At 47.0% G+C, this 14,981-nt stretch overlaps 1 protein-coding gene across 1 annotated transcript; it reads left to right on the top strand.

The window, feature by feature from the left end:
* The first annotated feature begins 6,899 nt into the window (after window positions 1–6,899).
* Window positions 6,900–8,582, top strand: LOC131378804 (inositol 1,4,5-trisphosphate receptor-interacting protein-like 1). Its single transcript, XM_058424404.1, has one exon. It carries the CDS (start codon window positions 6,900–6,902, stop codon window positions 8,580–8,582), a length of 1,683 nt encoding a protein of 560 aa, XP_058280387.1.
* The last annotated feature ends 6,399 nt before the right edge of the window (window positions 8,583–14,981 follow it).

The following is a 14,981-nucleotide window of genomic DNA, read 5'->3' as shown; positions in this document are numbered from 1 at the left end:
AATGCCAAGCCAGTAATATAAATGGATTCAAGCTATGAAATCTGTAATTATTTATCATTATAAAAATTATTCCAAAGAGTTGAATCTGTCATTGTGTTTAAACAGTACCAATAGAGCACGTATTTAGTGTCACTGTCTGTTGTGACACAATTTTTGCTCTTAATTGCATTTATATCTGGAAAGATTTTTATGAAATAGTTATATTTCTACCATATAGAAGATATTTATTTAATATATAACCTATAGCTATAAAATATATTACTACTATGATATTCATTTTTATATATAAATAAAGCAATTGATGGTGTCTCTGTGTCTTGAGGACACATGATTCTGTTCTATAGTTAGTGCATTTAGAAGCGGCAAGCCGGAAGCTGCTTTGCTCTTGATTCAATAAACCAGTATATTGCAGAATCTGGATCGTGCTAGACTTTATTGATCTCAAGCAGACCTAGAGTACGCAGAGTTGTGAATCCGGGCTTGTGAACTGTGTCCTTGTCATCAGCCAGACTCAGAGGGCTGAATTGGTTCTAGTGAGAAATTAAGCCCAGCTGGCGCCGGCCCCTGTGATCACAGAATCACAGAAGAGCTTGGCTTGCGAGGGTCCTTAGAAACGGTCTTGTTGCAGCCCTGCTGCCAAGGGCAGGGACTGCTTCCACTAGGCCGGGTTGTTCCAAGGCCCGTCCAAGCCCCGCCTGGAAGACTGCCAGGGATCCAGGGGCAGCCACAGCTGCTGTGGGCAGTGTGGGCCAGGGCCTCAGCAGCCTGAGAGGCAGGAATTTCTTCCACATCTCCAGCCTAAGCCTCCCTCTGTCAGTGGGAAGCCAGAGGCCCTGGTGCTGTCCCTGCAGGCCCTTGTACACGGCCCCTCTGCAGGTCTCTGCTGGGGCTCGTGCAGGGCCTGAAAGGCTGCAAGAAGGTGCCCCTGGAGAAGGCCTTGCAGAGCCCTGGGGCCAGGAGTGCCGCCGTGAGGGCAGCAAGCAGGGCCTGCTGTGGCCGTCGGGGCGGGAGGGCACAGGGCGGGCGCTGAGGCCCTGCCAGCTGGAGCTGGGAGCTCTGGAGTGCGGCTGGCAGAGAGCCGTGGGAGATCCGTGCAGCAGCAAGGGCGCTCAAGGGGTTCCAGATGTGCTAGAAACCAGAGAGGAGCTTGAGAAAGGGCACTGAGGGATTAGGACATCTCCCCGTGTGTAAAAAGCTTCACAACCCCAGAGGTTTATGTCTGGAAAAGACACAGAGGAATCCTCGAATGGTATTCGAATCAAGGGAGATGCCACATGGGACATTTCCTGAGGGGTTTGTTTGTCTGGAGTATTTTGTTGAGGCCCAGGACAAGGGCCGCCGCCTCCTTTTTTAACCTAATTCCTCAGGTGCACCTGGGAATCACCCTCTTCCTTCCCCAACTGCCCGGAGCTTACTTGCGAAGGTAGAGACTTCCCAAATTGCCTACTCTACGGCCCCCTCTAAAATGCACCCTCTGTTTTACATATATATATATATATATATATATATATATATAAAACCCTGCAGAAGGCACGGGCAAGGAAGGAGAGGCACTGTGGTTGCCATCTCTGTGTAGGGGGGGTTTCCACTCTCTAAAGCTCAGTAGTGGTGGTGATGGGCTGGAGTGGTTTTGGGTAGGAAGCAGGAGGAAGGCCTACAACACCAGCCTGTGACTCTCAGAAGGCTGTTGATCACTGCAGTCTGTGTAGCTGTGCGTGTTTATGCACAAAAAGACTGACCAGTATATGTGGACCTGGTCACACAAGATACATCTTTCTAATGCAGAAGGTCTTGTAATTGCGCTGGGAACCTCTTTCTGGAGCAGAAAAAACGAGCAGTCTCCCAGACTGTCTGGTACACAAGTGGTGGCGGGGAAGCAAGAGGGGGCTGTCATGCTCATCCTTCAGAACAGCAGCAAGCCTGAAACCATAGTGCACTTTTTAGAGCTGCTAGTAGGCAAGACTGTCGTTTTATGGGACGGGTCATTCATATAGGACATTCTTGTATTTATGGGTGCATCTCAAAGGGGATGTTCAGTTTCTTTCTAGGATCCCTTACTTCTTAGGCCCTCTTGTTGCAATTTGCTTTCTAGATCAGTTATTGCCAGACGTAGACAACACAAAAGAATGAGACCATAATTCCGTTTAATGGAGCATAGCAAACTAAACTGCTTTATCACCAATAAATAACGTACTGTCTTGGTTTTGAAAAGACAGGTGTCTGCTATGGAGAGGCAGGCCTCTCTAGGAAATGAGGAATTTGAATCCTTCCCTCCGTGTTATTATAATTTGGAAAATTAAAAATAAAACTTTTCAGTCAGAGCTATGGGGAAAAGGAATAACAGTCTTTTACTAGTAAATATAACAGGACAAACAAAAAAACCAACAGCAATTATAACAATAGTCGAACAGAACCAAGAACCCCGAGGGCAAACGGTGGAAGCTCCGGCGCTGATGGCTGGAAGCCGGGCACGGCGGACTGTCCTCCGCAGGCAGGGGGTGTCCTCGGCAGGCAGGGGTGGCAGTGCCGGAGAAGCTGCAGCTGCGAGACCCAGGCTCACCCAAAATCCAGCAGGACAGCGAAGAAAACTCCGAATTCCTGGGTGCTCCAACAGATGGTAGAATTCCCAGGGCCAGACCCCTCCGTTACCCGTGGACTCAGCAGCCAGCCGTTCTTCTGATCGGTGATCCTCACGGAAGAGAAGAGAGCGCGATGATACCCCCCCCACACTCAGCTCTTCCGGAGCTTTTTTCCCTCCCCCCAAAAACTTAAGTTATCAGTTCTTTTGTCCAGGTTAAGTATCTCTGAGCATTATATCCCTAGCCAGCTTGGGGTCGGGGGGGAAATCTACAGGAGACTTACCTCAACACGTACCTAGAAAACAACTAGGAAAGAAAAGAACAGGATTTATATGTGGTCTTTTAGGATGAGAATGGGACTGTAGTGCTAAAGTCTTTGGACGGGAAAAACTTTGGAAATGTGAGTTGTCTGTTAAGGAAATAAAATGTGAAATCATGCAAAATAACTTACTGTTTATCTTTGCTCACTTGTCTACTTCCTCGGCTTTCTTTTCCTGTGCTCCTCCACTTGCTTTGTCTGAAGAAAAAAAGTCCCTCCTTATAGTCGGTTGGCTTCATGAGCCAAGGGTTTAATAAAGGGGACTGAAGTTTTCATTTTCAGCCCCCTCTCCTCCATGAATGGAGAATGACAGTGGAGAGTAAAACATTGAATTCTTACAGGCAGTTTAAGGCCTGGTCAAAAGTCTTTCTCAAGGGGATTGTTTGGAGGGGAAAGTCGAAACTTCTGCGCCAGTTTCAGTAGTGATAGGGCAATTTGGAGGGGACACATTTGATTTCTCAGCATCTCTGGATGGATTTTCCGATGACAGCTCTTGACGGGCTGCAGAAACATCAGTGATGTGTGAGGAAGGCGCTGGGAGGCTGCTGCTCATGGAAGGCTTGAAGCAGAAGACAGCAAATGCACAAGTGAGTTGATCTCAGTGCACTCACAGTTTTTAGGTGACAAAAGGTGTAGGATGGGTCTCGAGAGCCCGTTGGACAGAGGGGAAAACACCAACAAAGAGTGAGCTCCAACAAGGGATTGTAGAATCTCTTCCTCTGGGCCACTTTACTGCCAGAGGGACTCAGAGAGCTTCCCCGACCAGTCCGGATCCTACATGTGGAATGAGAGCCACCTCTTCATTACTGAGCAATAGTCTTCTTCTGGGGCACGCAGCTGCTCCTGGCATAGTATGAGGCCAATTTTGCAGCCATGCAGTGTCAGCCACCGAGCCTCACGCCACCGCTCCTCTCTTCCGTTACAAGTGTGTTCATTCACTCTCCCATCGACAAGCTTTGTTTTCAGGATCCAAATGGTGAGGAGGGAGGACTCCCTGGCAGTGTTTAACCACTGCCAAGCTCCCCATTGTCATTTCTATTTGTTTGGTAATTCCCAAGAACAAGCACTTTCCATAAGAAATCCATTGTACTTTTTGTTTTTCTTTTGGGAGGCCCCTGAAGTGCTTCAGAAATGGCACTTAACTGATGTGCGCAGTCTTTCTGTGAGGTAGGTGTGCACTGGTTTGGGCTGAGGTATTTTCTTCACAGCAGCTCATGCAGGTTAGGTCCACGTTAGGTTTTGGCAACCAATTGAAGAAGAAGGGTTGTTGTACCTTCTCGTCCCTTTACCTTTTATCCAAGTTCCTCTGAATTTCTAAGCTAGCCCAATGAGAACACCTGCCTTCTACTCACTCAGGATATTCCAGGGCTTTTCACCTCTGATCAGAGCCTGCTTGGAGGAATTGTTTCCTGACACGGCCTGTTGAGTTGCTCTGTGCTCTAAGTTTGCAGCAGAGGGGGCAGAGCCATTCCGTGTGACAAACGGCAGCAGTGCTCTGTTTTTATTGGAGATTTCATCAAACTTTTCTTCTGCTTGGGTCCATCTCATTTGCTCCAGTGGTATTCCTGCTTTGCAGTTCTCCAGCTTATCTTTCAAGGTCTTTTTACATGCTTTTTAGTTTTGCTTGGGCCAAGCCCAACAGATTGAGCTCGCCTAACTTTTCTTCACCAACCAGCGCATGTGCCCAAGTCTTTGTTGCTCTGAGTTCATGGCTACTTCACAGGAAACAAAGCACCTCACTTGAGATTTCTAGAGGTGAGAAGCAACCGTGGAGTTAAAAAGTCATTTACCCATGTTAGCCAGGCGTTGCCAAAGCCGGATAGGGTTGTCCTTTTCTTTTCTCTTTCAGTTCTTATCCTAGAGGAAGATTTCCACTGCACTTAATACAGGTTAGTCGATGTTTCCTGACCTCTTCACCATGAGATCAAGATGATGTCAGGGCTGATATTCCTTTCTTTTGCCAAATGGTATTCGATTAAAATAGGCAAAGACATCTTGCAAGGAAGCGGTCTTTGTGAGAGGGAAATGTATATTCAAGTGACTTTCTTTGCCCCATCCGGAGCATGCTCAGAGAAGAGGACAGCACCCAACCTGTTCTAGACGGCCCCAGGGACAGACCTTGTTGCTGCAGCTATTTTCCTGGGAGGCACATGGAGGGCAACTGGGAGTGATAAAAACCCTGGAGGAGAGAGTTCAGTGTGGGATGAAGGATTCCCTGTAGGCAAGTGCCAGTCAAAGGTATCCAAAATTCAAGCGGAACAGAAGCAGCTCAGCACACACTGACCTAGCAGCCCTCTCCCCATACACCTTCATTTGTTTTTCACCTCACGGGGAATTCAAGGTTTTGCCCAAACTGGGACCTTGCTGAGGGCAAAGGCCAAGGCCAGGATAGGGCTCTCACTTGTGCTGCCAGTGCCATGGAAGGCTCTGGGGTAAAAGGGCATTTCTTGGCTGCAGGGATCCCATCGCCACAGCGCGGCCTTGCAGGTTAGCCAAATGCACAGGGACGTCCTGGCACATGGGGAGAGGGTTTGAAGTGAAAGTCAGTGAATGGAGTTAAATGGAAATGCAAATGAGTAGGGCAGAAGTGTTGATCTGCCTGAGGGTAGGAAGGCTCTCCTCAGGGATCTGGAGTAGTGTAATTGATGGCTCAAGTCCACCTGTATGGGATAGGAGAAGGAAGAAGGCTGGCTGCTGCACTTTGGCCTCTCCCACCCCATGCAGTGCTACGGGCTGGGGGAAGAGGGGTTGGAAATTGTCAAGAAGCCAATGGCATGCCAGCTTCTGTCAGAAGCAGTGTGGCCAGCAGGAGCTGAGCAGTGACTGTTCTCCCGCACAGGGCACCGGTGAGGCTGTGCCTCAAATGCTGCATTCAGTTTTGGTCCCCTCACAACGAGAAAGACACGCAGGTGCTTGAGTGTGTGCGCAGAAGGGGAATGGAGCTGGCAAAGGGTCTGGAGCACAAGTCTGATGAAGAAGGCCTGAGGGAGTTGTGAGTGTTTACAAAAGTGGAAAAGCACCTCAGAGGGGACCTTATCGTTCTCCACAGCTTCCTGAAGGGAGGCTGTGGCCAGGTCAGTGGCATTATATTCGCCCATGGAACAGACAATATAACCAGAGGAAATTGCCACAAGTTGTGCCACGGGAGCTTTAGATTGATTGGACTCTTTCAAGAAAAAGCATATCAGTCTTGGGAATGGGCTGCCCAGGGAATTTGCACCACCCCAGAGAGATTTCCAAGTCATGTGGGTGTGGCATTTGGGGACACCATTGATTGGTGGAGTAGGCAGCGTAAAGTTTGCAGGTGGACTGTGTGATCTTCAGGGTCTTTTCCAAGCTCGACGGCTCCGAGATTGAACTGTAGCTCAGCATGGAGTCAGGGCTTAGATGCAATGATCCTCAAGGCTGCCTTCCAGCCTGGATATCGATGAGATTGCCAATAGAGGGCAGCTGATAAGAAAGACAAAGGAAAGACCAAGAGAAGTAGTTGGAAGAAGATTCACTCCAAGGCTGCCTTAACCCGTGCACCAGAGCCACTCTGACTGGCTGAGCTGGGGTGGGGGCAAAGGGCGGGGCTGGCCTGGCCTGGCTGTGGTGTCCTGTGACACCTGTGACATCACGGGGCACATGTCACAATGGGGGCAGCTATTCAAAGGCCCCAGCATGTAAGGCTGGCCGTGCATTGCTTGGGCAAGTGGTGAGTGCACACACAGTGGGGAGGCTGGGCTGGGGACAAGGGCTGGGGTAAAGAGGTTGCACCCGGGCTTGGGCTCTCCCCCTGCATGCAGGGACAGCCCCTTATGACAGAGCCTTGGGCAGGGAACACTGCTGCTGCTGCTGCTGCTGCTTGGGCAGCAGGACAGGCCTCACTGCTTGCCTGCCATCTGGGGCCCTGTCCTTCCTGTGCCCAGATCCCTGGCAACGCTGTCCCTGCTGTCCCCACTGCCAGCTGCCTCCCTCGCAGCCCCTCTCAAAGCCTTCTCTCCCTCCTCCTGCAGACCATGGATGCCTGGGTATTGTGGTTCTTGCTCTTGCAAAGCGTCCTCCAGTACCCACAGCCCGTGGGTGATGGCTTGGACGAGGTGACACGTCTGCGAATGGAGGCACGTGCCAAGTTCCAGGAAGAGGAGAAAATTCGTCTGGAGCGGGAGGTGGAGCAGCTGGCCCTGAAGCAGGGTGTCTGGGCCTGGGGAGACGTGCTGTGGTCTGCCTTGCAGCACAGGCAGGTGTTGGCTGTTGCTGGGCTCGTGTTCTTTTACTCGGCGCTGTGGTACATCTGGTGGAAAGAGAGCCTGAGGAGAGAGGAGCATGAAGAAGAAAATGATGGTGCAAACGAAGAGGAAGGCAGAAATGTGGGTGCAAACGAAGAAGATGGTGGAAATGAAGAAGAACAAGAGAATGATGTGAACAGGGAAGAAAACGACCGTGATGGCAATGCCCAGGAAGTGGACAATGCTGCCGCAAATGAAGAAGGTGGTGTTGGAAATGAAGCTGGCAACGAGGCTGCAAATGCAGCCAACAATGATGTTGGAAATGAAGTCGATAATCGTGATCTTGACGATGACATTGGAAGAAGGGTAATGGAGCGCATCCAGTGGCCTGTGCAGGACCTGAAGAAAGGATGCAGGTGGACTAGCACCTTGATGAAAAATTTTGCAATTTACTTTCAACACGCCTTGGCCAACAGTTTCTACCCAGTCCTGCATCGAGCCATTGGGGTGGGCAGTGCCTTTGAAGGTTGGAGTCCCCGTGAGCAGGATGTTGTGTACCAGGTGCTCGTACCCATGACTCCTCCCCGAGGGCACAGCTTCCACGTGGAGCAGGAGACTGCAGGGCAGAGGCACACGAGGAACTTCCGCATCCGCGTGCAGCAGGAGTGCACCTGTACGAAGGAGCAGCAGGGCAACAACATGCTGTGCTTCTTGCACCATCCCAAGGAGGAGCTGAAGACGTATCAGGATCCCAGCCTCCTCCACACCCTGTGCAAGGACTCCTACCTGGATGTGGAGAAAACTGCCCGCTGGTTCTGCCAACTGGTGAGAGCAATCTGGCCGGCTTTGCCTCAGGCACACAGCTGGCATTTAGTGCTGCTGCCCTCCAGACGCTCCTGCCAGTTCAAGGTGAGCAATGGCATAGAAAGCTACCGGATTGAGATGCTGTTTGGGGTGCGGGAAGGAGCCTCAGATGTCTTTGTAAGCAGCCAGCCTAGGCATGGCCACACCTCAAGCACTACCTGGCCAGAGTCTTTTGCCGTGGCAGAGGTGAAATTCTTCGAGTACATAGCCATGCAGGCCCCTCCTGACAGCTTGTACCTGAAAAGCCTGCAGTTCTTCACCTGTCTTCAGCTGGGCTTAGGTTTTTCTACCTACACCACAAAGACGATTGTCATGCACCTCCTGAGCATCTTACCCCCACCATGGTGGCGCAGGAGACATTTTGTGAGGCGACTGATGGATATCAGCGAGAGCCTGCGCACGTGTGTAGAAGTGAGGCGCCTCAACCACTTCATTGTGGGCAACCAGAGGCTTCCTCCGTGGATCAGTTTGCCCCCAGATGTCCTAATGGCTGGGAGCTCCAATCTCTTCCATGACCTGGCGATGGATCCAGTTGCCCACTCCAAGGCCATGAGTCAGTACGTGGATCTACGCCAGTTGCTCATGCGAATCATTAACGATGAAGAGTGAAAGAGGTGCTCCTGCACAGAGCTGTGCTTGTGAGGCTTGCACGTGGTGGCAGACAACCACCTCACAGCGCATGGGAAAAGAGGACAGAATGTGGGATACAGTGAGGGAAGGGAAAACGCTGCCTAGCCACACTAAGCCATCAGCAGCAGCAGTGTCGTCTCAACAGTCTCCCCAGCACTGGTTGGCTCCAGAGATCCAGGACCACGCAAGACGAAATCCTGTTCTTCCTGGTTTTGCTCTCAGGGGTCTGTGCGGAGAATCTAGAGCCTGAGGAGAGGCTGACACAGACCTGAGCATGCAGGACATGGAGAAAGCACTGCTCCATCGGCGGTGGCAGTTGCTGCCACGCCTTTTCTCTAGAGCAAAAGCACTCAGATGGGTGTGGATTATCACTGGTGTGGGAGACTCCAAGATCTCTGGGCAATGCCTGGGGACAAGGAGAATCTCCGTGCATTGAGTGATCCCGGGATCAGTCAATGGAAAGTGTTTCTCCTTGCCCCCGGAAGGGAAACCTTTGGGTCAGCATTGCAGCAACTGTGTTGCAGCTAACCTGACATTTTGTATATATAAGAATCTAGATTTTTATGTCATATATATATATATATGTATAATATAGAATATACTCTAAAGCTTATGAATCATCATATCAAAAAGTAAAATATCAAATGCAAGACCAGTAACAGAAGTAAGATCCAAGCTATGAAATCTGTAATTATTTTATCATTGTAAAAATTATTCTGAAGAGTTGAACCTGTCATTTTCTTTAAACAATACAATAGAGCAGGTATTTAGTGTCACTGTCTGTTGTGACACAATTATTGCTCTTAATGCATTTATATCTGGAAAGATTTTTATGAAATAGGTCTATTTCTACCATATAGTAGATATTTATTACGTATTTATTACGTATATAACCTATAGCTATAAAATAGCAATATTTCTACTGTGATATTCTTTTTTTATATACAAATAAAGCCATAGATGGTGTCTCTGTGTGTTGAGGACACACGATTCTGTTCTATAGTTAGCGCATTTCGAAGCGGCAAGCCGGAAGCTGCTTTGCTCTTGCTTCAATAAACTAGTATATTGCAGAATCTGGATCGTGCTAGACTTTATTGATCTCAAGCAGACCTAGAGTACCCAGAGTTGTGAATCCGGGCTTGTGAACTGTGTCCTTGTCATCAGCCAGACTCAGAGGGCTGAATTGGTTCTAGTGAGAAATTAAGCCCAGCTGGCGCCGGCCCCTGTGATCACAGAATCACAGAAGAGCTTGGCTTGCGAGGGTCCTTAGAAACGGTCTTGTTGCAGCCCTGCTGCCAAGGGCAGGGACTGCTTCCACTAGGCCGGGTTGTTCCAAGGCCCGTCCAAGCCCCGCCTGGAAGACTGCCAGGGATCCAGGGGCAGCCACAGCTGCTGTGGGCAGTGTGGGCCAGGGCCTCAGCAGCCTGAGAGGCAGGAATTTCTTCCACATCTCCAGCCTAAGCTTCCCTCTGTCAGTGGGAAGGCAGAGGCCCTGGTGCTGTCCCTGCAGGCCCTTGTACACAGCCCCTCTGCAGGTCTCTGCTGGGGCTCGTGCAGGGCCTGAAAGGCTGCAAGAAGGTGCCCCTGGAGAAGGCCTTGCAGAGCCCTGGGGCCAGGAGTGCCGCCGTGAGGGCAGCAAGCAGGGCCTGCTGTGGCCGTCGGGGCGGGAGGGCACAGGGCGGGCGCTGAGGCCCTGCCAGCTGGAGCTGGGAGCTCTGGAGTGCGGCTGGCAGAGAGCCGTGGGAGATCCGTGCAGCAGCAAGGGCGCTCAAGGGGTTCCAGATGTGCTAGAAACCAGAGAGGAGCTTGAGAAAGGGCACTGAGGGATTAGGACATCTCCCCATGTGTAAAAAGCTTCACAACCCCAGAGGTTTATGTCCGGAAAAGACACAGAGGAATCCTCGAATGGTATTCGAATCAAGGGAGAGGCCGTGGGACATTTCCTGAGGGGTGTCTGGAGTTGTTGAGACCCGGGAGAAGGGCGCAGCCTCCTTTTTTAACCTAATTCCCAGGTGCACCTGGGAATCACCCTCTTCCTTCCCCCAACGCCCGAGCTACTTGGAAAGTAGAGACTTCCCAAATTGCTTACTCTACGGCCCCCTCTAAAATGCGCCCTCTGTTTTATATATATAATCTTTTACTCATTTTTCTTCTGAATTTTTTTTTTTTTTTAATGTGCAACAGGAAAATAAATCTGTTCCATAGAGAGAAATCACCCTGACAATGAGGTTGAAATATGCCTGGAATCACAATCCCCTATTATATCTGAGCTCTTTGTGGTACTTTATCAAATTTCTCATGCAAGTTCATATTTTCTCTGATGTCTGTTTGAAAGTGGCTTCTTTTTTGTTTGGAACAACATTAAAAGAGGCAAAAGTAAAGTTGATTCTGACTTAACCAGAGCAAATTCTGCCTGTTTAATCTTCTTTTTACTGGTGGTTCGCCTCTGAAATTAAAAAGGTGTAATAAAAATTTTTTTCACAGCCTATTCACTCCCAAGGGCTCAGGCATTGTGTTCTGTCCAGTTCCTTTCTTAGTTTTCAGCAAAATATTGAAAAAAAATCCATACACATCTGTTTGCTTAGCTTGTAAACACATGAACTTAAAGCTTTTCAAGAGGTGTTAGCAATTGGAGTTGCTATGTCTGATTTTTTGAGATTTTCTAGGTAACATTATAAACTGTTTACATTCAGTTCACTTTTTTTGGTTTGTACGTTTCTAATTTCCACACAACTTGAACAACAGTGAGAGGCTGTACTGGATTATGTAACCTAAAAATGTGTATTCTGTTTCATCTGTTGAAAGCTGTTTTTTGGGAGATATTTTATCCTTCTCTTGTAACCCCAGGGGGCTTGATGTCTTCTGTTAATGGCCCAGCCATTAAACCCAGGTAGGGCAGTGTTTCTTATCTCTTTCACCACTCCTCCATTCTCCAGGGGGACATCTTCTGATAATGAGCCATTAGGGCCCACCAGTGACATGACACATTCCATCATCCCATTGTAAGATGCTCCACACAGTGGGGGAGAAGCCAGCTGTTCCCAGCTAGATAAAAACTGGGACTGGACACAAGGTATCCGGTTTTTCCACTGGATTCCCAGAGGAAGATCGGACCCATCTTGTCACCACTGGACTTTCTACAGGACCATCTGTACTCCACGGGACCACATCTGCTACTCCAGGAAGACTTATTTAGACTGCTTCCAACACCCTAACCAACAGGGTTCCATGTAATATCCCTGACCCTGTCAGAGTTTTTCCAGGATCTTCGTTTACTTCCTTTTTTTTTTTTTTTTTTTTTTTTTTCCCCACTACTACATCTGTATTTTCCTTTTTTTTTTCTTTTTTTTTTTTTTTTTAAATATTCCTAGTAAATAACTGTTACTCCTATTCCTATATCTTTACCTGAAAGCCCCCAGTTGCAAAATTATAATAATTTAGAGGGAAGGGGGTTTACATTCTCCATTCCAAAGGAGACTCTAGCTTTCCCTGGCAGACAACTGTCTTTCAAAACCAAGACAGATGCATCATTGCCATTCAACAAATGATTGCTTCCTCACACTGCAGAACTATCTGTCCATCTCCGAAAGGACTCTCTTCTGAGTAGATTTAGGCAGGAACATGTGCTAAAGCACAGCTTTGGATGCCTCAAACATTTCACTCCCATGCTATGGAACCCTTCCAGCTTGTTGGCGTATGCTCAGTTGTAATCCAGGGAAATCACTGCAACAGCCAAAGGCATGTTTCAACTATGATGCCTTCTTCCTGAACAACGACAATCCTTTGGAGTGCTCTATGAATCTGCTGTCTTATGGAACTGAGTATTTATAAACGTGCCATGGAAATAATATCTTGATTTGACTCTCTTTTCTGACTCCTTTGAAATGGCTGGGAAGGAAGAATGAAATGTTTGCATGCTGACAAATATTACAATCTAAGAAGCTCCAACCTGGGACCCCCAGGCTTTTCTCCCACTAAATTCTCAGGATCTCCGCATTGCTGTAATGACTGGTAGAAATCTCAGGCACTTGTGATCAGCATGGCAGTCATTCTGTGAATCATGACAGCCATCCTGATGACCCCACTCCTAATCTAGAATTTGGGGTGAACAGCACCCTGAATCCATGACCTAACATGGATTCTTAAAATTTATTTATTTATACTTGTGTTTTACCATACACATGTGTCACCGTGAACCACAAAGAAATCACACGAAGACAAGAGATTTCTGCAGAGGTTCTTCTGATCCAGCTTCCAGCTGAAAGGGTGGAGAGAAGAAGACCCCTTTGTTTATTCTTTTACTTTTATACATTTGTGGGTCTAGCAGAAGATTGGCTTTTTGGGGTTTCCACCCCTCAGCCTCAGTGGCCAGACGAGTTGTCAGTTACAATTTTTTTCAGGTTAGAAATATGCAAACAAAGGACAAAGAATGAAAAACAAAGGGTTTGTTTATATTACTTCTGTGGGAAAGGTAGAAAAACTGCTCTAATATTCTACAGTAACTAAAAGATCTGACTCCATTTATGAAAATCAAAAGGCTAATAAAGAAACTCAGAAAAACCAGGGTAACACACATGCATATGTGTGTATGAGTGCTTCAGATTGATAATTTATATCTAAAATCAAGGTCTCCCCTGAATAATAATTGTGAAAGCAGTGAAATTTTGGAACAGGTGGAGTGCATTGAGCTATGGAGTTTCAAAAAGAGGCAATGATATTCAACTTGGTAGGAAAACAAGAGTTTTTTAACTTCAGCTTTTAGAGTTGTATATAGCTGTTCTTTCCCTGCCTTTCTTCACACTGAGTCTGTAGTTGCCTGAGGCACAGAAGAAAAGTCTGAGTATCAAAAACCTATGCTGCAGGATGAGGAGGATCCTTTGATGGAGACATCAAGATGTAATGCCTTCTTCCTTTGCAATTTTGTTGAAAATCAACAATTTAATTTTTTTAACATCCTGGAAGTTTCTCATTTAACTTTTCCCCATAAAAATTACCAATTGCTTCGAAATCAAACTAGTCAAGTGTGCTAGTTTTGCACTGATTGACAACCTGTTGAACCCATTGTGGAGCGGGATACGCCTCTGTGAACACACATGTTAAAAGTAAAAGTCCCAGGTTTTGTATCTATACGTTGTCTGTAGGAAGATGGGAAAGACTGAGGTACAGAATGTGTTTTGAAAGTTTTATTCTGATTTTAATTAACTGTTTTTCTTTCCTTTCAGTTCTGTTTAAATAAAGTTTCTTTATTAAGTATTAATCTTAAAGTTTTGAGCCTGCTTTGCTCTTCTCTTAATCCTATCTCACAGCAGAAAAAGAGTAAATAATTCTAGTGGGCACTCAAAACACTACACCAAGACCTTTTATTAAAAAATAACAGTGTTCATCAGGGAGCTGCAACTAATTGGAGAGAACAATATATGCACCAAACTAGGTTTAAAACAAAAAACTCTGAAACCTTCAAGGTCAGGGAGTGTTATTGTTTAGAAAACTTTCTCAGTTAACACACTGGTTTTTACATACAACTTCAGAAAGCTGCCACCATCACATCAGCACTTTTCCACTTCTTGTAGAATGTATGGATTCTGGCCTTTTCCATGGCAAAACTCTGAAAGAGCTTGGTTTTCATGAGTTTTGAAATTAAACCTACTGACTTCTTAGTGTGAAATTATATTTTTATTTAAAAATTGAGTTAGTCTTAAAGGCATTTAAAAGGTCTCTAAATTAGTTATATTATTATAAAATGAAAAAAAAAAATTTTCTACCTGAAAAAAATGATGCAGGTTGACTGGAAATTAATTTTCTGTTGTTGAAAAATTTTATACAGCTTTTTTGTGGTTAAACCAAGCAATCCTGTGTATAGAAAACCTAGCTCTGCCCACTAAGTTGCAACAATAGTAATAATAACAACAGTACACAAATAGCTTTCCTTGCCCATGTGTGTTCCTATCTGATCCCTGGTCCCATAAAGCCAGCTTTTCAATGGTGATCACTAATTACATCCTCACCTGAGGCTTGAGTACCTGGACTTGCAGATACACTGAGCACAACTGAAATCAAGCTAGGCAGTGTGTGTATTCATTTTTTTGATTTGTTCACTGGACAGAAGCTATTAAAAAATAGGTACAGCACCACTGACAGTAATGTCATAGAGGCCCTATGCAAAAAGCTAATTGCTCTGGTTTCAGAAGAAATGTGAGCAGCAGGCAGTACAAAGAGATGGGGGCAGAGGGAGCAGAAGGAGGGGAGCTGTCCATGAGGGGTGTCCTGTGTGCAGAGGCCTTCCAAGGCACCCTGTGGAAAATCTGCCTGTGATCAGATGTTTAAAAAGTGTGTCTTCATGTATGTGTGTAAGAGAAATTAATTCAGATCCCCATCCCA

Source organism: Hirundo rustica, unplaced genomic scaffold (assembly GCF_015227805.2).
Source record: "Hirundo rustica isolate bHirRus1 unplaced genomic scaffold, bHirRus1.pri.v3 scaffold_353_arrow_ctg1, whole genome shotgun sequence".
Taxonomy (NCBI): Eukaryota; Metazoa; Chordata; class Aves; order Passeriformes; family Hirundinidae; genus Hirundo; species Hirundo rustica.
Note: the sequence above shows the minus strand (reverse complement) of the source record. Positions and strands in the feature narration are given on the sequence as shown.